Source organism: Lissotriton helveticus, chromosome 10 (genome assembly GCF_964261635.1).
Source record: "Lissotriton helveticus chromosome 10, aLisHel1.1, whole genome shotgun sequence".
NCBI classification, from domain to species: Eukaryota; Metazoa; Chordata; class Amphibia; order Caudata; family Salamandridae; genus Lissotriton; species Lissotriton helveticus.
The window spans coordinates 724,293,547-724,319,399 of record NC_136071.1 but is presented as its reverse complement, the minus strand read 5'-3'; the positions used below and the strand labels follow the sequence as shown (position 1 = coordinate 724,319,399).

General features: G+C 45.0%; 1 protein-coding gene across 3 annotated transcripts in view; it reads left to right on the top strand.

Moving 5' to 3' along the window:
- ESYT2 (extended synaptotagmin 2) overlaps nucleotides 1-25,853 on the top strand; it is a 641,975-nt gene that overhangs the window by 366,912 nt on the left and 249,210 nt on the right. For all 3 annotated transcript variants that reach the window (XM_078663275.1, XM_078663276.1, XM_078663274.1), the window contains exon 6: nucleotides 12,996-13,085. In XM_078663275.1, the coding sequence (XP_078519401.1) occupies nucleotides 12,996-13,085 (90 nt within the window). The remainder of the gene's footprint in view (nucleotides 1-12,995; nucleotides 13,086-25,853) is intronic.

Below are 25,853 nucleotides of genomic sequence, written 5' to 3'. Positions count from 1 at the left end.
GTAGCCATGAGTTCACGCCGAGAGAATGGGTCGGATACAGGGACCTGATTAATCCCACTGAAGAGTTACCTTCTCAAGTTCATGCGGGGGGTCGAAAGGAGGTCGTTGTCAGTTCGAAGAGCAGGTCGGTGTTGCAGATGGTTGCTTTTGTAGTTGAAGAGATGATCTTTGCTGGAGATTCACGTTGATGGTTGTCGAGGGCTGTAACCACGAAGAGAAGGTCCTCGCATTAGCAGTTGTAGCAGGCAGTAGTTTTTCAGAGGTAAGAGTCCACATAGTGTTTGTAAGTAGCCAAACCTCTGTCTTGTTCACCTGGAGTTCGGGCGGAGTACCCGTCAATGCCAGGCAAGGGTCCAAGGTCTGGGGGCACCTCTTCGGAATCAGGACTTACTTCAGCAGAGCCCAGCAGCAGGGTAAGGCAGGTCACTGGTGCTGGTCAGCTGGGCAGTGCAGTGTGGCCTCTGGAAGCTTATTGTGCACCTGTAGTTAAAACAGAAGGTTAGCTAACTTGGATTTACTTCGGGAGAGCCTGGGGCAAGGAAAGCAGGTCCAATCTTGCTTCTGCAGGCAGCAGGGCAGTCTTTCTTCTGATTCTTCCACAGGTCCATTGGTGTTTTAATGAGAGGTCCTATAGGTGCCACTTTTAGTCTCCGTGCCAACCTATGATTGGCGGGCCCCCTTTGTCTAATCTTCCCCATTTTCTGGGATTGGCTCCAATATATCTAGGTTGACAAAGGGTTGGAAGGTGTAGGTGTGAGCTGCATTTTTCATTGGCAGGGTAGACAGCCATTAGAAGTCAGGAAAGGCCAAGCCTTGAGCTACCCTTTGAAACTCCGAAAATACATCCCCCAGGACATCCTGCTTAGGGGAGCAACACTCTGCCCCATACCCAAGTACCATTTGCTCCCATATCTGGAAGGAATACACAAAACACCACAGGAGAACCATTTACAGTCATGTGACATTGGACACTGACAGGACTACACATTTGGTTTAGGCAGACAGAATGGCAACTTTCTAAAAATGTCATTTTCAGAATAGTAACTTTATCATTAAAGACGATTTTAAATTATGATTTATTAGAGTGGATGCAGCAGTTCTCTATCTGGTCCAAAGCGGATATTATCATTTATTAAGTATAATACGGCAACCCAGTGTTAATCTATGGGAGAGATAGCCTTACAACAGTGAAAACGACGTTGGGAGTTTTACACTCTCAACAGAAGTCAAACTTGGAATACGCACATCTTACTTTTCAAATACCATGCACTCGATCCTAGGTGTGGTTAGGGCTTACTTTATTGGAGACTTTTTTTTTTTTAACTGTTTTTATTATTTTCGTTCATAGCATCGGCAAGACAATCAGCATGTATACATTCATAGGTTACATACAGTAAGCTGAGATAACTCATGACACCAATCCTCGTCGTGTTCCACCACCCACCAGCTGGTCACTTTTCGAGCCAAAAGCAGCCCACCTAGCCCAAATCTCCTACTCCCCTCTGTTCTTCATCTGAGCTACCCTCTTCAGAGTCTGGCATTGGTTCGCAGATATCCCCCCTATACGTGTTCCATGCTGCCCATACTTTTTTCAATTTCCGGGGGCATCTCCGGTTTATATACACAGTTCTTTCAGTCAACATAGTGAGGTCCATATCCTTACACCAGGCCGCCAACGATGGGAGTATTGGAGACTTTTAAGTATTAAAAAGGAAAATGTATTCCTAGCAAAAGATTTCTTTTGTCAGGTCCAATGGCGAATTAAAACTGCAGTAGTGGCTCCAGTGCCAGGCCTGAGACGTGTTTTACAGTGCTACTTCAGTGGGTGCCACAATGAGTGTTCCAGCCCCTTATTAGCATTTAATTTTACAGGCGCTGCATACACCTAGTATCATATGCTAGGGAATTATACATAAATTAAATGTACCAATCAGGTGTAGGCCAATTTTACCTTGTGTTAGGTACAGAGCACAATCACTTCAACACTGGTTAAAAGGGGTGTAGTCCACATAGTAATAATGACAATAAAAAGGAATGCAGCAAAAAACGGGGGTGAAGGCAAAAAGTGTGGGGCAATACCTTGGCAAGGATGTCCGGTCTAAAACCTTTTTCAAATACTCTTGGGTTATAATACACAGGCCTCATTCTTTGGTGACTGCATTAAATTCCTGAATTAGGCCTCTAACCATTGTGAGTTTACAGTTTAGGGTTAGGAATGCTTTTCCGTAGACAATGTGTGTTTGGTTTGCTCATACCTTTCGCGCCATTTGACAACTCTTCACGAAACATTCCCCTCCAAAAAAGAAAATTCCTTCCAGGAAAGTTTTAGGGTTCTCCGTCAAATGGGGGCTGAGAAAAAAGGAGGATCAAAAAAGCATATTTCCCTATGCATTTTGCATAAACTTCTTTAGACAGTGCTACCACAAAGAATGCTAAATGGAACTACACCAACTTTGGCAGGAAGCTATATCTTGGTGCACAGATTGTGCTTTATGTGATTTGTTGTAAATCCGTTCTGTAGTATTTGAGAAATTAAGGTTAAAAAATAATTGTAATGCTGGCCAGTGGGTTCGATGGACTTTTGCGAGAGTTCCTTGCCCCAAATTTTTTAAAATAGAGCCTTTTGATTGACCCAGCAAGCTTTTTTTCCCTTGGGCCAATTCGCTCCTGCGGGAGTCTACAGCAAGCTGATTGGCTGCCAGCAACATGAGAACAATTTTCCTGGAAGCCATTACAGGCCTTGGGGCTGTACAATTATGTATTCTCGTTCAATAAAGAAATATTGAAGCAACCAGAGGGGTCCGCAATGGGATTTTCATTCTCACCAAATTACGCCAACCTATAAGTGGACTGGTGGGAAAAGCAACTAGCATGGGCACCAGAGAATTATAATTCACAGAAAATATCATAATGTGGTCACACTTTTCAGATGATCTGTTCCTAATATGGGATGGCACCAATGAAGAATTCGCAGAATATAATGAGAAGCTTAATAACAACGAAGCAAAGTTGAAACTAACATATGAAATCAGCACAACAAGGGTGACCTTTCTTTACACAGATCTTTGTATATAACAACATGCTGCAAACAACACTACATAGAAAAAACTGCAACAAATGCAGTGTTACATGTGGAAAGATTTTCATCAGTAAAATCTAAAATGGAGTATCCTGTACGCGGAATTTCTCAGAATAAGAAGGAAATGTTCACTTGACAGTAAATTTGAGAAACACAGCCAGAAAACAGGTGAACGTTTTGTGAATCTGAAATAACCCCAGGGGATAATTCAATAAGGTCTCCAAAGAGACAAAGCAAAGGAGAGAACACACATTTTGCACGGGACAAAAGAAACCAAAAATCAACCAGAAAAGGAAATCAGACTAATAACAAAATACTCGGCAGAAACCAGAGAATTGCGTTACATCCTAAAAGAAAATTGGGGATTACTTAAACTTGATCCAACTGCGGCAGAAATAATAGGTGATCATCCCAACATCTGGTATACATCCACTTCAGGACAAACAACATGAAGACATGGATCAAATCTCCAGGTTTCTGGAAATGTAATCTGTGTAAGGCGTGCAAAGTAGCAGTAAACAAAAAAATTAAGTTGCCCTAGAAAATGGAACAACTTGGAAAATCAAGGAGCACATTACCTGTAAGAGCAAATATGTAGTGTATGTAATGGAATTCCCCTGGAACTTAAAGAAGTTTGGGAGTACAACCTGCAAAGTAAAAAAAAATTTCTAGAACATGTGCGAGCAATCAACAACAAAGATCGCAGCAATGCTGTAGCTAAACATATGGAGGTGAAACATAACCGCAATAGGGAATGCAATTGAGCAAATATTGCCATCAAAAAGAGGGGGCAGCAGGGATAAACTGCTTCGCCAAAGAGAATCCAGATATAAATTATAATTACGAACACCAAATTGTTTAAATCAAGACAAGAAGCTCTATTTACATCTATGAACACTTCCAAACAAATACATTCTCTTAAAAAATCAAGCAAGAAAAAACATAACTCAAGACATGCATAAAAAAATAAAAATAGAAAGAAAAATGAGTGACAGGACTAAAGCAAGAGAGAAAAATAACATGGACATAAATTGCCAGGCTAGCAACAACAATGAATTGTGAAATTAACGAGGTTAAAATCAGAGGTTCAGTCACATGTGGCATCAAGTAAAAACCAAATATTATGGCCCTCTGTAAAAACTTAGAAGAGTCCAAAAAGAAAAATGGGTCTAAAAATGGATATAGATATAGATCAAATTGAACAAGCTTAAATACTGAAGTAAACCTACTGGAGGGTAAGAAAAACAAAAAAGGAAAAAGCAGCAGGAACACAAGAAAAGATTCAAATCATATTAATGGAAATCTACAGCAGGCCTTCAGGCAGGCCCTAGAATAAAATAAAAAGAAGAAAATGAATAATCTGAAGAGTCAAGACTCTGGATGGAGAGATGCAACATCAACAAATCAAAAGACCTATCTAGTTGAACTAAAACATTTACGATACAAATAGAGATAATCAGTAACTTGATAAAATGTGAATCTTGCACAAATGCTGCCCACTGGAGGGCAGGAAAGTGTAATAATTCAATCAAAAATCGGCAGAATCAGTGCCAGATTTAATCAACTTTGGGAAAGGCCAAAAGTGATGTGAAGAGGAATCAAATTGAACACAGGTTTCAGCCCACAAGAGGGCAAATAGTTGTGGAAAGGCGAGGTCACAAATGGGGACATGGTCTCACATGAACATTGAAAATGCACACAGATTCAAAGATCTGAAATGACACCATTGATTTACTGTGCATGGCGAGGGTTCGAGTGATAGTTACTTTAGTGCACATGTTATAGTTACTGAAGATACTAGAACTTGTCACTGACATTTTCACCTAACTACAACGTCACTTTAATCTTTGTGATTTTTCAATGAGTATATATAAATATTCATGGTAATGTAACCGAGTTCTGATATAGGTGTTTTTACCTGTGCCGAAATGCACATGGGTTGAAAGGCCCGGAAAGGAGGAAAATATGTAGGAATCCTAAGCACGGATTTCTGAGGTTAACTGTTTTTCAGGATATCCTTTTTGATCCTGTTCCTCCTATATACTGGTCGTTGTATGATACCAGCACTTTCTGGTGCAAGACTGCCAGTGTAATATGCTGCAGCTTTAATAATGAGGGTCTTCCTGCCTGGCCACAATGCTCCATGGCAGTGCCTGTGCTCCTTGTGAGCTAACCCCATAGAGCTTTATTACGCTATCCTATTACTACTCTTGAGTCACATATCTGCCACTTTGTTGCTGACCCCTGAGACCTATCATGTGGTGAATGTTTAACTTGGCTTGCATATCCCCTTCAGGTTGACCTTGTAGATCAGTGGTGGTTTCTGCTTATGCAGCTGTGGAGATAGTAGGTTGCTCTCCTCAAGATAGTGTGGTCCAAAATTCTCCCAATGGAACAATAACCTGTCTGTCCTCCTTTGTATTTTTCTGGCAGTCCTTTCTTCCCTAGCTCCTCTCTTACCGCTATATGTATCAAGCTATTTAGCATTCGCAAAGGCCGAAATTCTGCGAATTTCGGCCTTTGCGAATGCTAAATAGACAAATGGAATGTATCAAACAAGTTTGATGCAAAATAAGGATTAGCAAAATTTGCTAATCCTTATTTTGCGATTGCACTTAAGGAATTGCAAATTTTGCAATTCCTTAAATGCAATGTATCAAACAAATATTATGGAAAAAATGCCATTAAGGATTAGCAAATTACCACCAACTTCTAGTTGGTGGTAATTTGCGAATTCTTATCAAAAAGCTTTTTTGAACAAAACCAAAGGTGCCACATGACGCCCATACATGCCCTTAGGGCATGTATGTGCGCCATATGCCCCCAAATGTCTTTTTCAGGGGTGCAGCAGGGTGTTCTTGAGACACCCCTGCACCCTTGGAAAAATCCCTAATTTGCGATCAGCAAATTGCTAATCGCAAATTGCACTTTCATTCCTATGGGCCTCTTGGCCCATGGAAATGAAGGGGTAATTTGCGAATGACAATTTGCTAATCTCAAATTAGGAATGCTAAGGAATCGCTATTGGAAAGCGATTTTGTACATACATACCGTTTTGCATTTCCTAAATAGCGATTCCTTAAAATTCGCTATTTAGGAAATGCAAAATGGTTTGTTGATACATATAGCGGTTAATTCTTACTTTGTCCATTCTTTTTCCTGTTACGTTTGCCATTCCTCCATCTCGTTTCCTTCTCTTCATTCCCCTTTCACATAGGGCAACATGACTTCCTATCATTCTTACTCTGTCATTCCTCTCACCCTACTTTTCATTCTATCATTTCACCCTGCCCTAGTTGCTTACTTCTCCTATCCCCTCATCCTTGAATCCTTCTCCCTCTACATGTCCAACACACTGCCAATCTATTAATGTTACCCCACCACCCTTCACCAATGCCAAATAGACTTTTCTTATCATCAGTAGACGTCTACAGGAGAATCCTCATCTACAACAAGCCATTTTTAATTACTGCCTAGCCCTTCATTGCCTTCACTAAACCCATAGCCCTTTCCAAAGATTGTCTATAGTGTACCCCCTTAAACGTGTCTGCTGGCTGGTCTCTACTTAACCCTTCCACTTTACTCAGTCCTCTTCTGTCCATCGTTATCCTGGCAAAAACCTACTCCAACTCCTTGACCAAGCGGACAAACTTTGGTCTTCACCTTGCCCATGGACTCTGTGGTAACCATTGTAACTACAGCTGTTGGCAGAAGAGTCAACAGATCACCTCCTAAACATCTTTTTGCCATGAAAGACTTACCTAAACCGACTTTATCCATCTTTGCTGCTTCTGCAGAAAGAGACACTTCCAATCTCTCTCCTTTGGTGGCAGTACCAGTCAGTGCAAACCAGAGCTTAAAGCCACGTTCCCCGCATCACGACCATGCAGGATTCGTAAGTACAATTTGTGCAGATTACCACAATATTCTGGGTTTTGCAGATAGGCATGGGGAAAAAATGTGGAGTGTTCATGTGATACCCCATTTTGATGTGCAGAATTCCGTGTCAGGACAGAATACATTAGCCTGCAATATTGGTATTTACCATATCATATGCGGTATTAGCTCTCAAAAATGGGCCATTTAGAATGAACCCCCTATTGGAGGTTCCTTCCAGAGCGTTCAAGTAACAACATTGGACAATAGTTGCCCAGATTACCAGGGTCTGAAGAAGAGAGGGTTAGAAAAGGTGCTTTTATGTCTAATGGAGAATGAAGAGAGTTAAGCAGCATTAAGGGCTCCTCTTAGGTAATTTACACCCCAAGTTAACAATATTATGTGGATATGTAATTGTGGATAATTGCCACTTAGAAATTACAGGAAGGACTCTGCCCCCCAAGAATTGGATGACATTTGGGATAACGGCTTGCTGTAGTAATTCCCCATTTTCCTTTGCCTTCACACTGTTTCAACACCGATGGTAAAATGTCCAGGGAAAAAACTGAGGAGTGTGGTATTTCCGTGACAGTTGTAATTCAAGTGTCCATTTCAGTCTGAATCTGGAATTCCTCTAAAGTTAGAATGGTGGTCTAAGGACCTGATTACGAGTTGAGGCATTATTTATTGCCCTTGATTAATAACAGTACCACTGGGTACGTTATTTATCAGGTGCGATAAATAACTCCTATTATCACTATATGGGGAATAACATGAGGATTTTGGTGTTTAACATACCAAAATCAGACTGATATGGTAAATATGTTTTCGCCTGTTAAATTTCGGCAGGTTTGACCAGTCGAAATTTAACAAATGTTGGGTTATTTAACGCATCTGATAATTATTAGACGCGTTAAAAGAAAATAAACTCGTAATTCCGTCCTGTTTGTAAACAGGCTTTATGCATGGCACAGAATTTAACGAGCCACTCCTACTCAGGTTTTAGGAAGAAACTTAATCAAAATCAAAACCCCAGATACAGAGTTAATACACTACAGCACATTTTCAACCGAAATTTAACCAATTATAAGGTTTACCACAGAGCAGAAAGGTACTTCGTGACTGGAAAATATTTAAAACCCACAGAATCAATCAAAGGAAACGCCCTCATGTTTAATATTAAGCTGTGTCATGGCATACTGTTGCATATTTAACATTCTTAATCGCTCTGCTCCTCCCCTTAATCTGCGGAGGATAAAAGGGAAAAGGAGGTGTGGAGGTAGTGATTGAAATAGAGAAAATTGCAGACGGAAATAAGACCAAATAGTCAATGGAGGAAGGAAATGATGTGTACAGTATATATATATATACACCACTAAATGTAAATATATATATATATATATATATATATATATATATATATATATTTACATTTAGTGGTGTCATAGTGAATGGCAGAAACGCTGGGAGATAAGATTAAGTATTTGAGATCTTTTGATGCAAACTTATTGTTTAAATTAATTTTTTTTAAAGGTTCATTGTGAATGTACATGCCTGTCAAAATAATAATGTGATCATACCTGCACAAATGTATGTTTGCTGAATATTCGGAGAATAAGCCTAGTGCAGTATTGTGTGACCATAGCCGTTTCCTTTTTTGTATGTCTACTTATTCATTAAGTTGTCTTCTCATTCATTGTTTTGTCCTCTCCTTTATGTTCCATTTCCGTGCCTTTAGTGTCATGTGTTCACATTGATTGTCTTGTTCTCCCATTCATTACTTTAGCCGCTCATCCTCCGATTCGTTATCCTGTGCTGTCATTGATTGGCTTGTCTTCTTTGTTGTCTTGCCCATACATAAATTGTCTTCTTCTTTCTTTCGTCTTGCCCTTCCATGTGCTCTTATTGCTTGTCTTATACTTGCTCTAATAGTCTTTTTCTGCACATTGATTGTCCTTGCATTCGTTGTCTTTTACTCTTGTCTTGTGCTTCGTTCGCTGTCTTAACCTCTTGTTCATTGACTGGTCCGCTCATTTATTTTCTTTCACTGCCCTGCCCTCTCTCTCACTGTTCTGCCCTCTCTTTCACTGCCCTGCCCTCTCTTTAACTACCCTGCCCTCTCTTTCACTATCCTGTCCTCTCTTTAACTGCCCTGCTCTCTCTTTCACAACCCTGCCCTCTCTTTAACTACTCTGCCCTCTCTTTAATTACCCTGCCCTCTCTTTCACTGCCCTGCCCTCTCTACCCTGCCCTCACTTTCACTGCCCTGCCCTCTCTTTCACTGCCCTGCCCTCTATTTAACTACCCCGCTCTCTCTTTCACAACCCTGCCCTCTCTTTAACTACCCAGCCCTCTCTACCCTGCCCTCTCTTTCACTGCCCTGCCCTCTCTTTAACTACCCCGCCCTCTCTTTCACTGCCCTGCCCCCTCTTTAACTGCCCTGCCCTCTTTAACTGCCCTGCCCTCTAACTGCCCTGCCCTCTAACTGCCCTGCCCTCTAACTGCCCTGCCCTCTCTACCCTGCCCTCTCTACCCTGCCCTCTTTCACTGCCCTTCCCTCTCTACCCTGCCCTCTCGTTCACTACGCTGCCCTCTCTTTAACTACCCTGCCCTCTCTTTAACTACCCTGCCCTCTCTTTAACTACCCTGCCCTCTCTTTCACTGCCCTGCCCTCTCTGCCCTGCCCTCTCTTTCACTGCCCTGCCCTCTCTTTAACTATCCGCCCTCTCTTTCACTGCCCTGCCCTCTCTTCAACTACCCTGCCCTCTCTTTCACTGCCCTGACCTCTCTACCCTGCCCTCTCTTTCACTGCCCTGCCCTTCTACCCTGCCCTCTCTTTCACTGCCCTGCCCTCTCTTCAACTACCCTGCCCTCTCTTTAACTACCCTGCCCTCTCTTTCACTGCCCTGCTCTCTCTACCCTGCCCTCTTGCACTGCCCTGCCCTCTCTTTCACTGCCCTGCCCTCTCTTTCACTGCCCTGCCCTCTCTTTCACTGCCCTGCCCTCTCTTTCACTGCCCTGCCCTCTCTTTAACTATCCGCCCTCTCTTTCACTGCCCTGCCCTCTCTTCAACTACCCTGCCCTCTCTTTAACTACCCTGCCCTCTCTTTCACTGCCCTGCTCTCTCTACCCTGCCCTCTTGCACTGCCCTGCCCTATCTTTCACTGCCCTGCCCTCTCTACCCTGCCCTCTCTTTCACTACCCTGCCCTCTCTTTCACTGCCCTGCCCTCTCTTTCACTGCCCTGCCCTCTCTTTCACTGCCCTGCCGTCTCTTTCACTACCCTGCCCTCTCTTTCACTGCCCTGCCCTCTCTTTCACTGCCCTGCCCTCTTTCATTTCCCTGCCCTCTCTTTCACTACCCTGCCCTCTCTTTAACTACCCTGCCCTCTCTTTCACTGCCCTGTCCTCTCTACCCTGCCCTCTCTTGCACTGCCCTGCCCTCTCTTTCACTGCCCTGCCCTCTCTACCCTGCCCTCTCTTTCACTGCCCTGCCCTCTTTCACTGCCCTGCCCTCTCTTTCACTGCCCTGCCCTCTTTCACTGCCCTGCCCTCTCTTTAACTATCCGCCCTCTCTTTCACTGCCCTGCCCTCTCTTCAACTACCCTGCCCTCTCTTTCACTGCCCTGCCCTCTCTTTCACTGCCCTGACCTCTCTACCCTGCCCTCTTTCACTGCCCTGCCCTCTCTACCCTGCCCTCTCTTGCACTGCCCTGCCCTCTCTTGCACTGCCCTGCCCTCTCTTTTACTGCCCTGCCCTCTCTACCCTGCCCTCTCTTTCACTGCCCTGCCCTCTCTTTCACTGCCCTGCCCTCTCTTTCACTGCCCTGCCCTCTCTTTCACTGCCCTGCCCTCTCTTTAACTATCCGCCCTCTCTTTAACTACCCTGCCCTCTCTTTCACTGCCCTGCCCTCTCTTTAACTACCCTGCCCTCTCTTTCACTGCCCTGCCCTCTCTTTCACTGCCCTGCCCTCTCTTTCACTGCCCTACCCTCTCTTTAACTATCCGCCCTCTCTTTCACTGCCCTGCCCTCTCTTTAACTACCCTGCCCTCTCTTTAACTACCCTGCCCTCTCTTTCACTGCCCTGCCCTCTCTACTCTGCCCTCTCTTGCACTGCCCTGCCCTCTCTTTCACTGCCCTGCCCTCTCTACCCTGCCCTCTCTTTCACTGCCCTGCCCTTTCTTTCACTGCCCTGCCCTCTCTTTCACTGCCCTGCCCTCTCTACCCTGCCCTCTCTTTCACTGCCCTGCCCTCTCTTTCACTGCCCTGCCCTCTCTTTCACTGCCCTGCCCTCTCTACCCTGCCCTCTCTTTCACTGCCCTGCCCTCTCTTTCACTGCCCTGCCCTCTCTTTCACTGCCCTGCCCTCTCTTTCACTACCCTGCCCTCTCTTTCACTGCCCTGCCCTCTCTTTCACTGCCCTGCCCTCTTTCACTGCCCTGCCCTCTCTTTCACTACCCTGCCCTCTCTTTAACTACCCTGCCCTCTCTTTCACTGCCCTGCCCTCTCTACCCTGCCCTCTCTTGCACTGCACTGCCCTCTCTTTCACTGCCCTGCCCTCTCTACCCTGCCCTCTCTTTCACTGCCCTGCCCTCTCTTTCACTGTCCTGCCCTCTCTTTCACTGCCCTGCCCTCTCTTTAACTATCCGCCCTCTCTTTCACTGCCCTGCCCTCTCTTCAACTACCCTGCCCTCTCTTTCACTGCCCTGACCTCTCTACCCTGCCCTCTCTTTCACTGCCCTGCCCTCTCTACCCTGCCCTCTCTTGCACTGCCCTGCCCTCTCTACCCTGCCCTCTCTTGCACTGCCCTGCCCTCTCTACCCTGCCCTCTCTTTCACTGCCCTGCCCTCTCTTTCACTGCCCTGCCCTCTCTTTCACTGCCCTGCCCTCTCTTTCACTGCCCTGCCCTCTCTTTCACTGCCCTGCCCTCTCTTTCACTGCCCTGCCCTCTCTTTCACTATCCGCCCTCTCTTTCACTGCCCTGCCCTCTCTTTAACTACCCTGCCCTCTCTTTCACTGCCCTGCCCTCTCTTTCACTGCCCTGCCCTCTCTTTCACTGCCCTGCCCTCTCTTTCACTGCCCTGCCCTCTCTTTCACTGCCCTGCCCTCTCTTTAACTATCCGCCCTCTCTTTCACTGCCCTGCCCTCTCTTTAACTACCCTGCCCTCTCTTTCACTGCCCTGCCCTCTCTACTCTGCCCTCTCTTGCACTGCCCTGCCCTCTCTTTCACTGCCCTGCCCTCTCTACCCTGCCCTCTCTTTCACTGCCCTGCCCTTTCTTTCACTGCCCTGCCCTCTCTTTCACTGCCCTGCCCTCTCTACCCTGCCCTCTCTTTCACTGCCCTGCCCTCTTTCACTGCCCTGCCCTCTCTTTCACTGCCCTGCCCTTTCTTTCACTGCCCTGCCCTCTCTTTCACTGCCCTGCCCTCTCTACTCTGCCCTCTCTTGCACTGCCCTGCCCTCTCTTTCACTGCCCTGCCCTCTCTACTCTGCCCTCTCTTGCACTGCCCTGCCCTCTCTTTCACTGCCCTGCCCTCTCTACCCTGCCCTCTCTTTCACTGCCCTGCCCTTTCTTTCACTGCCATGCCCTCTCTTTCACTGCCCTGCCCTCTCTACCCTGCCCTCTCTTTCACTGCCCTGCCCTCTCTACCCTGCCCTCTCTTTCACTGCCCTGCCCTTTCTTTCACTGCCCTGCCCTCTCTTTCACTGCCCTGCCCTTTCTTTCACTGCCCTGCCCTCTCTTTCACTGCCCTGCCCTTTCTTTCACTGCCCTGCCCTCTCTTTCACTGCCCTGCCCTTTCTTTCACTGCCCTGCCCTCTCTTTCACTGCCCTGCCCTTTCTTTCACTGCCCTGCCCTCTCTTTCACTGCCCTGCCCTTTCTTTCACTGCCCTGCCCTCTCTTTCACTGACCTGCCCTTTCTTTCACTGCCCTGCCCTCTCTTTCACTGCCCTGCCCTTTCTTTCATTGTCTTGTCCTCATATATGTTGTCTTGTCCTATTTGTTTCTTCTCCTCTCACTATTGTCATTCGCTCCTGTTTGCAGCTCCACGGAACTATGCGGGTCATCCTGGAGCCGCTGATCGGTGACATGCCCCTGATTGGATCCCTGTCGCTCTTCTTCCTCAGGAAGCCGGTAAGTGCCCTACAAAGACCTGCTTTTACAACCCACCTAGCATTTTACTTCATTACAGAATCCATCTGAGCATGGGATTGCTGCTGCATTCATATTACATTTCCTTCAAGTTATTAAACGAAGCCTCAGCAGATGCCAAGTTTAATTAAAAAAGACACCGATTAAAACACCTCCAGATTCCACATCTAAAATGAGCGGGGATTTCCATAAAGCATCGAAAGCAAGTGGAATTCCAGGCATTTTGGAAAAACGCATTAATTTTTTCCCCTTTATTGTGGCAACGCAGGCGAGAACAAGGTTGTTGGCAACATGCATTGCAATTTGTTCTTTTACTATTTTTCCACCATAGCGCAGTTGGCAGTAACTGGGCTGCGTGTAGCTTTGCTCGTGGAGATGACTTTATAAGGAAATGTTAACTAAACTTGCATCCTAGTAATTAAGTTCATTGTTATTAATCTATACTCGTTAATGTATTTTTGTTCTTCAGTGTCTCAGCCTGCTGGCCCACGGGTTATCTCTTTGATTCAGATGCATTATGTTCATTTGTGCACTTCCTATACTCATGTTGCTAAATTGGTTGAAAACAAGAAAAAATAAGTTTTCCTTGTTAATAGGTGTACATACACTTTCAGTGAGTCCAGCAGTCTTGCTGAAATCGACCTGGTTAGAAAAATACATGTTTATGTACTTTATTAGGTGCCAAAGTACTGTTAAAGTGTGCCGATAACCCTGAGAACATAATATACGCACTCTGAGTCACTGAATGAATATGTGGAATTTTACGATTGTAGAGTGAACTTCTAATGATGGAAAAGCCTACATTGTAGCAGATGTTTCACTTTCATCAATTTAGACTTAGGGCAGCACAGTGGATTTTTCTGGGTGGGAGACACCCACAAAAATCTGTTTCTGTGAATTCAGATACCTTCTACGTGTATTTTCTTTTTACCTAGGATGTTTTTGAGGACTGCTCCCGTGAGTGCTTTTTCGTAGGGTACGAAAGAGAATATCCCCCCTTTATTTCTTGGTTTTGTAGACGTAAAGTATTCTGCAAGTGGAAAACATAAATGTTGATATGCCTGATTGTCAGTTTCACATGATTTGTAAAACGAATTTTCATCTGCTTTGATAATCTGCATGAGAACATTATATGAATTGAAATAGAACTGAAAACATGCAGTGGTTTCAGGTTTGTAGTAGCGCGCCTGTATCTTAAGTTGATGAAAGCCAGGAATATATTCCAAACCTAAGAGATAGGGCTACAGCAGTAGGTTTTGCAGAACCTTTGGGGAGGCAGCCCTAGACTGCCATGCTGTACATGGAGCAGTGGAGTTTCATTTGGAAGAGGATGGCCTCTGCAGCAGGAGGCCAGGCACAGGATCGAATAGAGTTCTTGAGTTGCATACAGTATCGCTCATTGTAAGTGGACCTGCATAATCCTCTGTGGACTGCAAGATTCCAGTGGTCAGGAGACTTGATAGTGAGATGAAATCCATTGCCTCTTCCCGGGAAAGCAGATGCATGCATCTGTTTCTGGAATTTGTTCTGGGTCGATGATATACATCAGTTTTATGTGAAAAGTGTAGCATGAGGACCTTTCTTGATGGGCCGTATATGATAAAAATAAGTAGAATGTTAGAGAGGCACACCCTTTCCTCCACAGTGCAGCCCCATTAGGTGTAATCTTCAGAGTCTACTAAATTGATTATTACGTGTTTACAGAAGATGCCTCCATTCTCAAGCTGCATTGGCTTCCTCTAGGCCAGAGAACCTCATTTAAAGCCCTTTGCCTCGTTCACAAAGCGTTTTGTAACTTATGCTCCGAAGGCAATAAAAGGCTTTTTCAACGATATGTTCTCACCCAGCTGTTAAGATCTGCCTGTAAAAATTGGCTGGTAGTTCCTAGGTCTAGGAAAGCCATTGGGGGGTGGGGGGCGGTAGAGCTTTCTCCGTTGCTCCCTCTAAGCTCTGGAATACTCTCCCTCTGTCAATCTCCGGACAAGAGTCTCACTCACCTCTTCCGCAAGGCCTTGAAGACCTGGCTCTTTACCACCTAATTGCTGTGAGCCTTCTCTGTACCTCGACTTCTGGCTCTATCCGCAGTGCCTTGATGCCTTTGGGCAAAGTTTGCGCTTTAGAAGACTAATATTCATTCATTCAGACAACTCCACATCTTTATTACAAAAGAATCCACATCTTCAGCAAGCATTCCAACTAGTGCGTTTCAACACACCTGGCTGAAAATCAGCAGCCTTGCATTAAGTGACTCGAAGTCGGATTTTTTCTACAACAGTGTCAAAGTAGGGACATCCTTACTTGGCTTCCTGAATCATCTATCAACAATGTCTCAAATTTAGAGGTTTATTCAACACCAGGCTTCTCTTTGCACTGCAAGTAGTCTCTGTCATAAAACAAACTAGACACAGCCTACTCTGAAAAGCAAATGTTATTGACCATCGCTCCATTCAACACTACTTAGGACCCTCATTTCAAGGTACCCTTTATTTGGTAGGTAAAGGAGGACTTAGATTTTAAGAGGATAGATTATGTTAAAAAATACCATGACAGCTAATATTATGTCCTATTTGATTTTCTGTGAACATATCTCGGACTATAAACCCGCCTTGTTGTTCTCTATTCATGTGATTCCTCTCCTCCCGCCCCCTAGCAGTATCTGGTTTCCCAGAGCCCCTTGTTAGTCTGTTGTATGTGCTCAAAATCTGCTTTCGCAGCATGTGGCACTTTTTAAAAATCCGCTATTCCCAACAGTTGAACGTGCGCTGTACATGCCAACAAAAATTAAAGATTGTGTAGATTGGCTTGCTTGAATAAGGATCGTCATCCCTCATTCTCATTTCATTTATAATTATTGTGCTGCAGTACTGCTGAAGAAGGACGGAAACCGCACAATTCGAATTTTCTCCAGTAGCCAGTGCTTGATTTGTAAAACAAGCATTTACAATGCAACGGTTTCGCCTTTGACAAAGTTAGAGCTATTGGCATTGCAAATGACAAATTGTTTATGTACGTGTTGGTTTTGTAAACAGATAAATAAATGGCATTGTCATTTACAATGTCAATAGCTTAATCTTTCGCAAATGCGAGACCTAACAAAAAAAAATTACATTTGGATTTGAGGTGTATGTGGGGGGGGCAAAAATAGAAACTTTAGCGTTTGATAGTGTGCGTATCACAAAGCACAGTTAAAATGTGGAAAATAGTTGAATTACTCTAATGTCAAGAGTTCCAAAACGCTCTTCGACCCGTAAAGAAAGGCAAAAACGCCAAGACATTGAAATAATAATGATAGAACAAAAGCAGTGATGTAGGTCTTAAGCAGTCAGAAGGCAGGTGTGAGCAGTTAGCCAATTTGTTTTCTATGTTATAAATCTCGGTCTCGTCAGGATTTTCTCTGCTTTGTTACCGGTATTTTAAAAAAAAAAATTTTTTAACTACAGGTACCAGAATGCAAATGGCATCAACTCAGACTGGCGCGAGGGGTAGGCACTACATACCTACTCGAAAAAGCGAGGTACATAAACAGCCTCTGCGAATGTAAACATGGTGTATCACAAAGCAGCACCATGCAGACACCATTTACTGTTCAGTCCTATTATGTTGTCTGGGGACGAAGCCCGATACAAGGTGGAACTTGCAGGTTAGCCCATCCCTTAACTAGGGTATTGACTTATAGATTTACCACACAATCCATCATCTGCTGTATAATTAATAGATTTTAATCAACGTGTTTTTTGTTTCTGGATCAAACCGTTCAGAAGTTAATAAAAGCACAGTGATGCACATTGTGGTAGTGGAAGGCCCTTGTAGACAGTGTTAAGTGTAAAAATTACAAAACAATGAAGTACTACTATCACAAAGTGGGCTGTACTGCGTCACATAGGTGGTCTTTTCTAGCAGCATAACTTACTCAAATCTGCCACGTAAGTTGGCCCTCCAAAGCCACATAACGACACAAATTTACAAGCATGAAATTGACATCTTGTGACTATCCCCAGCTTATCCGTTGACCTGCAACTCAGAATTAATAAACACCACGTAGCTTGAAATGTTCCAAAAGAATAATATCGTAAATGAAAAGTAGGGTGATTTAAACAAAGAAAGAGGGATCTTCTCATTTAAGTGCTTCCCAAGTCAGACGCACACATTTAGGACCCCAGAATATTCTTAAATACTACTATGCGTTTTGGCGTTTGTTCCCTAGGTTTTATAGTGAAACTTAGTCTGCCAATCACCAGGCCGATATAAATCATAACGGTTTGTTGAGAGGCGTTTTATGTTCCTGGCGGTCACTTCCTTATTCCCCCGACTATCATAAGAGCAATGTAGTGGAAAAGTGCACACAGCTATCACCAGCAAAGAGGGCATTCACTGGTTGTGTTCGTCCAACACAAACGCCACTCCCACGACACACAATGAGACGAGTAACTGCTCTTCGGCTGCTGCCTTCTGGCCTGTAGTCATCACCTTTCCAGCCACAAATGGGCGGGGTCATAACAGAGTCTGCGCCCCCACAAGACAAGGGGCTGCCTGGGCATGTCCGTGCGGATCAGGAAAGCTGCGGAAATTTCTGGAATACCCACTAAACGCATTTTTTTTTTTTGTAAACCACACACACGACCTAGGAAGATTTGGACGCACCAACGTAAAGGCATATATTCAGCAGAGAAATTATGTCTCTGATCTGCTGCAGACGTAATCGAAAGGGTGAAGATATGCTAGGTATCTGTACAGAAGTACTGTTCACTCAGTTATACCTATATGATGCACTCACTGCATGCCTCCAGTGCACCGGCTTAATTAACACTTCACAGATTAGCCAATGCACCGTGGCCCGCAAAACTATGTCCCCCATTCACAGGGAAGCCCCAAGAATAGAGAATGTCCAAAGGCAAACCCAAATACTAAAAGTTACTGAGAGCGTAACAATAATATAATGTTCACAACCCGTCTCCGCTCAAAACACCTCTATACATCACCGCCGGCTTTGGGGTACACACGATTAGTTTTATTTCATGGGTAGCATGGGGTCTCACCTATAAAGCTGGGGCGAATGTTGAGGACACTTGATTGATATGCAGGGGATGGGTGCCCTAAGGGTCCGGATCATTGGAGATCGATGAGGGTTGCAGGGGAGCAATGTAAACGGGAGCAAACAAAGGGAGTCAAATGTATTGCTTCTGGGACTATGCAGAGCAGGGCTGCTCAAAAGTAGGATTGGGCTAACTGGAGTGCAGTATGTGTCTCAGAAAGGTTTCGAGGTTTTGTGTCCAACTCAAGCGGGGGGAGGGGTAGTCTTGTTCCCCCACCGAAGGAAGAGAATTAGCCCGGGGGGGGGGGGGGGGGGGGGAAGGGTGTTAAGTAGCCATTCACGCTTTTCCAGAAGCGGACATTGTTAACCCTGTTGGTGGTGGAGAGGGGTGCAGACAAGACCTTGGGGGACTTGGCCTGGGTGCTGTTCCAGTTAAGCTGACGGGATAGCGGGGTGTCGCTCTATGCTTATGGGTGACTCTCCCCACGGACTTAGTTTTGGGCGTAACTCGGGTGTGGGACGGTGCTGATCCTCAATTAAACTGGTCCCCCCCCTCCCTCCCTCCCCCGCGTCAGTTTAACTCGTATAAGCGAAACCCCCTAGATCTTACCTGCTCCCTAGCCCTGAAATACTGGTCTCCCCCAGACTCTGCACAGCAGACTGGGCGTACTGCCGCACTGGGCGGACTGCAGGGGTAACAAGGGGCCTACGCATCTGGGAAGCAGCTCCATGTCTCCGGCTCCGCTCTCTACTTCAGACGGCGACACTCTCCGAACAAGCACTCACCTGGGCTTCCTCCGGCGGCCGTGGTCGGCAGGCATGGAATGACTAAAACAAACACAGAAGAAAAAAAAACGAAACTCCGCCCACCGCCGCGATGACGACATCGCAGAGGCGGAGAGGGAAAAAATCGCGGGAACGCCCCCGAATCTGGTCCGGCCTTGACGGACAGATCCGGCTCCCAATGGCTAGCCTCCATTTATGGAGCTAGCAAATGGGAGCCGGGGGACGTCCTGAAGTCAATATATGTAAACAAAAGATTTCACCTGCGCGAACTGTGCTGGTGCCCACAGCTCTGCTCAGAAGTAGGGGCAGCCCCCACCCCCCCCCCCCCTCTATGGCAGAGGAGCATTGCCTCACTACTTTGAGCAGTATAAAGGAAAGGAAACATAAAATGATAATAACTTTTAGTTAATATTTTATATTTTCTTCCTTTTCGGCGGGTGGGCGAGGCTGCTCTGCTCACGGAGCAGGGCGGTAGTGGTTTGCCCACTCCTAAGTGCACTCTGACTGTTTGGTCGGCCTTCTCGGGCCGCCCAAACAAGTAATGCGCACTTTCCCCGTTCTCCAGGCAGGCTACATTACAGCCTGCGTGAAGAACAAGCCCAGGCCCCCATTCCCCTGTTGAGTGTTGAACCAGGACGCTCAAAACCAATCACAATGCTGCATTGCGGTGTTGTGATTGGTCAGGGGAGCCTTGTGATTGTCCCCGGCTTCCTGTCCCACGCTACGAGGAGAGAGTAGGAGCAGAGATGCGGCGGCGGAAACGGCGACAAGGTAAGTGTGTAATTATTTTTTAAAATGTTTTGTTTTTAACTGCATCACCTCATGCCCAAGGCGCCTCCCCTTCCACCCGCGCCTGGCCACCAGCCACCCGCGAGTAATGCCGGCAGAGACTGCTCAGAAGCCTGTTGTCAGTGCAATTAAATGTTTTGTGCCTAATATCACGGCTATATACTTTTGAATCCACCCCAGGCCTCTTAAATCCACTACCAGATACTCCCTGTCCCTTTATCTCAGTCTTGCAGCTTTCTGGTTTCTCCCGTTATGACGGGTTTTTCCGCTTAGTTTGTTTTCCCTCATTTGCTTTTCGGTAAATGTCTGATGCAGAAAAATAAGTGCATCCAGCTTTTAAGTAAACAACTCGCAATGCAAAACAACACTTACAAACAAAGGTGGTACACAGAAGTCTGGATGAAAGAATTTCATTACTTTTAAAAACAGTCTAAACTTTCAATGGTATTTTAAAAAACCTGGAATTTAAGATTGTATTAAGACTGTTGAGGTGAACCAGCTGACTAGCAGGCTTTCTCAATCTACTACACTTGTTCACCTGGTCACTTGGAGGCGTCTCATGGAGGAAATTAGAGTTAACAGGCAACCTAGCATTTGACAAAACTGAGCACCAGTAGATGAAGGTGGTGAGTGCCAGCACTAGGTTTTGGGGACCACAATTTATTTGATGTCCTTAGACTTTGATCCCACAGAAAGAGAGAAAGGCAGAGAAAAGAGAGAAAGAAAGTAGAGGAAAAAGATAGGAAAGACAGTGGAATCAGAACTAAGCAGCCCTAGTACTGAACAACTCCTGCATTCAGCAGCACCAGCTGGATGATAGTAAGAAAAACTGTGCATCCATTCTCTCAAGCTTTTACAAAGTAAGAACTACCTGAAATGAAGAGAAATGGAGAAGAGGTGCAACTGCACACGAAGCACAGGAAGCTTGGGAGAAGAACTGAGAAATGAAAGTGGCATAATTGGAATAGTTTTATCGGTGAACACTCCTGGACAAAGCACCTAGGCCAAGTTTTTCATCTAGATCTGCTCGTGTTTGATAAAAACAATTGTAAAGCATATGGGTGGCTTCAGGATACTATAGCACTCTACAACTAAGGCAAATTAATAGAGAATAAATTTAACGGTGAATGCTCAATCATAATTATCGGAATGGCAGCCAGAACTGCATTTCCTGATTTCAGCTGAGAAACAGGAATTTCCTAAATCAATACCCTGAGGACCACCAGCAGAGCAAAATGGCAGATCTTAATTAAAACAATATATATATTTTCTGACTTCGCTGTGAATCTTATGAGAATGCAAAGTAAAGCCTATCAATTTCACAACCAACATCAAACCCTCCCAATCAAGGTTCTTTTTTCATAACTAAAATGGGAAATTAAAGACTTTGTCTTAGATAGTTTAGATCTGATTTGTTGCAGCTAGAGAAACACAAATACAGTCCCTACTAACACCTTCCAGTAGAAATTACTGACACTGCACAATGGACTTGATGTCCCTGTTCATTGAGCTAGTAAGGAGTCTTTACTTCTTCCTCTTTTAGAGTTAGAATTTGATATATCAAAGGAAATCTTTGCAAGATATTTTTTTATTCACAGTTCACAGGATTTACCTCCGACTGGGGAATCCGGTCCCATAAGCAGCTAGTGAAGAGGGCTGGAGCATACCTTAGCAGTACAGATTCCTGCAAATGTTCTAGTTGAGCACTTTTGATGTTCAGGAATTATACCTTTAAAAGTCTTAACTGATCCGTTGTCCACATCATGTGCCAGTGGAGATTCTGACGGATTGTCTACCACTCCCAGATTTCCAAGAAAACTGTACACAGACCCTAGTCACAAGCAAGCTGAACTACGGTAAAACACTCAATGTCAGGATCAACAAAAAACTCACCAGAAGACTACAGACCATTCAGAACTCAGAGACCAGAGTCACTCTCAGCCTCCCAGGCCGCACTCACATTACACCATGACTGAAGGAGTTCCACTGGCTCCCCATTCACATACGAACAAAATTCAAACTCCTCACCCACACTTTCAAGGCACTACATAACAGTGGCCCAGCATACCTCAACAATCACATCCAGACACCTACTTACACAAATCCCACTTTTACGGTAAACCAAATTTGGCAGTTGAGCCACCTCCTACATCACTCCTAAAACGTGGAATGACCTTCCGCTTCACCCAAGTGCCTCCTCCTCACTTCTTGACTTCTGCAATAAGCTGTGACCTGAATTTTCCAGTAGCCCCACTTAGTCCTAGGTGTGGCTAGAGTCACCACTGGTCAGTGCCTTCCAGGTGCGTTCTACAAATCTGCGTAAAAAATATGTGCAAACACTGCGACAGTGGGGGCAGAATCATCTTCAGCCCACCAGTAATGTATTCCTGTTTGTACCTTAGGAAAGATAAGATCCTGCAACTTCAAGAACCTAGAATGTCGTCATGTCCATTGTCACTCATGAAGTGTCTCATAGCCCTCAATGGACAGTGTATTGCTAGAATGAAAGTTCAATTTTCAGCAGGTTGTAAATTCAATTTTTCAAACTCTTTGCCCATTAGGGAAATGGCAGCCATTATGCAGTTCTCTGGCTCTTGGTCCTTAGCTTCCTGCTCTTGCTTTAAATTGTCTTTGCCCATACTGAATATCCATGTACCCACCTGTAACAGGGTCGGGCGGGTGGCCTTGAGGACTGGTGGACCCATGACCCTAACTCCCCTCCTTACCCGCAGACTGACTCTTCGAGGGCGGATTGGGACAGCCGTTCAGAACAGGACGGTGAAATCGACCCCGGCGCCTTTAACTGGGCGTATGATGACCACGACGAGACTCCGCCCCCGGCTGACATCGGAGGCTCCGATTCGGTAAAAGGACAGGAAGTCCTGTATTCGGCGTGTGACATCACCCCGGAGTGCCGAGAAGGAACCGGAGAAGCAGGATCGAGGAGAAAACTAGAGCAGAACGGAGAAGACAGGAGAACCGAGAGCGGAGGAGAGCCAGGAGACCAACGACCCCTTGATCCGCCGTGCCACGCTCCCGAGGGAGGAGTGTGGCTTTCCCAGGTACGGCGGCGTTGGGCAACCTGGGTGGGGAGAAAGAGCGCCCCTTTGTAGATTCTGTAAATACCCCGGTGTGTGCCTTTCCCGTGTCTTTTCCTTCCTCCCCTCCCCCCTTCCTTACCCATCCCGCGTTCCTCACACCAATCCTCCTTCCTGAGCACTGACACGGCAGCTTATAAATACCACGGGTGCCCCCTCACCACCACTCGGTCCTAATGCGGGCAGGTCGGTATCAGACCATTAACTAACGGCTTCCCTCTGTTGGTCTCCTTTTTCCTTGGGGTCCGGAGACGGCATTTCCGCGACGAGGGAGAAGATATCTGCCAGGAGCCACCGCGACCGAGAGACACCACCAAGACGGACAAACTGGAGTTCGCCAGAGAAAGACTTACCTTCAGAACCCGGCGTACCCTGATAATAAAACCCAGTTTAAGAAAACATTCTGGTCTTCAGCCTCCTACTGTTACCGCGCCCATCTCCTCCCCCACGCCCACACCACCCTTCCTTTCTTATTCTGTCTTTCAAGATTCTGATACAATAGCAGGTAACTCCACTCATGTGTCACATCATGCAAGTACCTTGATTGACAAAGAGATTCCTCTCCCACCATCTAAAGTGGTGTAAACAGGTACTCCTCTTGTAGCATACAGTTATTTATGCAATTAGAGACCTGCCCTGATCTTGCTCAAACATTAATGGAACTATCACACAACTTTAGGACTGATACCACCACCTAACAGAGACACTAGACACAAATTAACCAAACTACAGATTCTGTCAGGATCCCACACTTGCCATAAGTATCCGATAAAAATCTTCTAGAGACTTTACTACTCATAACTGTATACATGGATACTTGATATCTTGCATCTAGCCTCCATTGGCTGTCTCATTGTCCCTTTCCAATGGCATGAACCCTAGCCAGTGTTAACCTGAAATGTGCCACATTCAACATTACAGTATATATTTATTTGTGCAATTTTATATAGCATGAACAAGAACCATAAAAGGATCTAGTGTTTTATATAAGGACAGTTGATAGAGATCGTAGGTCACCCGACCAATAATTTCGCCACTTCTGGCTTCGGGCCCATATATTCCAATTCACCATATATACATTGATCAGATGACCCTACAATCTAACTACCAATAATCATGAGTCCCTTTCGATTATTTCCAGTGTACCCGACTTACCATCCACCGTTACGGGTACCTATGACCACGATGGGTCAGGGAGCTAGCTGTAAAAGGAAAGGCAGGCAAAATATAAACCCAACATATAAACCTGTAATTTATTTCATAAAATGACCACGGACAACTGGAAGTTTTAAAAGGTTTATCTAAAATTATCAAGTTCGGAAAGCATGAGATTCACAACAATTAAGCAATCTATAATTAGGATAACAAAGAGTACATATCCAAATAGAAAGGAAGTCAGGGCAACCATTTATAAACGTTAATGAGATGGAAACGAAAATATACTATGCAGGTTTAGAAGTGGAAACTAAGGATGGACAATTATAGATGGGCAAGCTTATGCACCTACTAGAGTTACACTATTGGGAAGTACTTAAGGTGTGGGTAAATTCAGAGATCCTATATGTCTATATGAAGGGTGAAAAGGGATCACGCTATAAGTCTAGAAACTTACTTCAGTCAGTTTTTATACGAGAAAATTATAGACCACATCAAGAGATTACAAACTGCAATGGAGAAATGATTTCTAAAAGGTAGGGTAACATAGGAACACACTATGAAAAATATAATGCAAATGACTTTTATGAAATGCAAAGATTGCGGAAAGCATGGAAATTAACGTATGCAAAGGTATGTCTTTATTGAAGCAAAGACAGAAAAATAGAAAGGTGCAGTTTAGAGTTTTCGGCAAGATATTTACCTAGACTGGTGTGAAAACCAACCCTGGCCACGGGTCAGTTAAGGACAGGAAAACCCTCAAGGAAGGATAACCCTCGATGGGACAGCAGGTGCAGAATGGACACCCCAGGACAGGACAGGAAACCCAGATTAGGATCAGGACAGGACCACCAGGATACGACCAGCACCCGCAGTTCGGAAGCAACGCCTGCGCTCCACCCTCTCTGCAGCTATCGATCAGAACCCCGATTGGGTTAGCGAACTCCCCAGCAAAGTGCTCCGCCAGCACTTTAAGGTTTAGTAAAACCTTTGTCTATGGTCAAATTCGGACAGAGTGCTCCGCAGCGCTCTGTATCTTCAGTCACCTATTGAGTGCGTTGGGTCAGTGACAGGTCAGCTATTCAGACAAGTCGGACAATTTCCCTAGGTGAACCCAGGGTAGATATACTGTTTTGGGACAGTGTACCACCCCCCAAAGTGTCAGAATCCCCAATTTCGATTGGTCCTAAGGTAGGGTGGGTTAACACACCAATCAGAACAGACTATTCTAAGGCCCAATCTGCATTTTTGGGCACCGCCTAGCAAGATTGGGGTTCTCATGAGAAACCGCACAGAATACAATAAGATGTATACATATGTATCAGTTGAGGAACATTTTCTCCCTCCTCCTGGGTCAGAGGTAACGCTCTCAGGAGCATCTTGACTGTGGCTGCCAGCTGGCTGTGTTCCACTGCTCAAGGCTGTTTCTTCCCGGGCATGCGTGATCATGCGCAGAAGGGACTTTCAATATGGCTCTCGACCCATTCGGACCCCCATTTCCCGCGATACATGAAAAGTAAGCGACAACAAGTTAGCACATAGAAATAAATAAATGTATTACATATCATGATTTCGTACTTCAGGTTTATCATTATAAAAATATACTATGCAATTAGATATAAGTGCAATGTATAACAACACAATAAGCAACAGCACGAGCTTCACCACATCATTATTTGAGCAGCCATTTTATGGCTATTACGCATGCGCACCCTTTTCCCTCCAAACTACATCTACGTGCAGTCACGTGAGTGTGACTAACGCATGCGCAGAAGCAAACTGAAAAGCGGCGGCCATTTTATAGACACGGGTTATTTGTATTAATAAAACACATAGGCAAGCTTCACTAATTTTACATGTATACCCAAATAAAGAGATTAGTAAAACGTA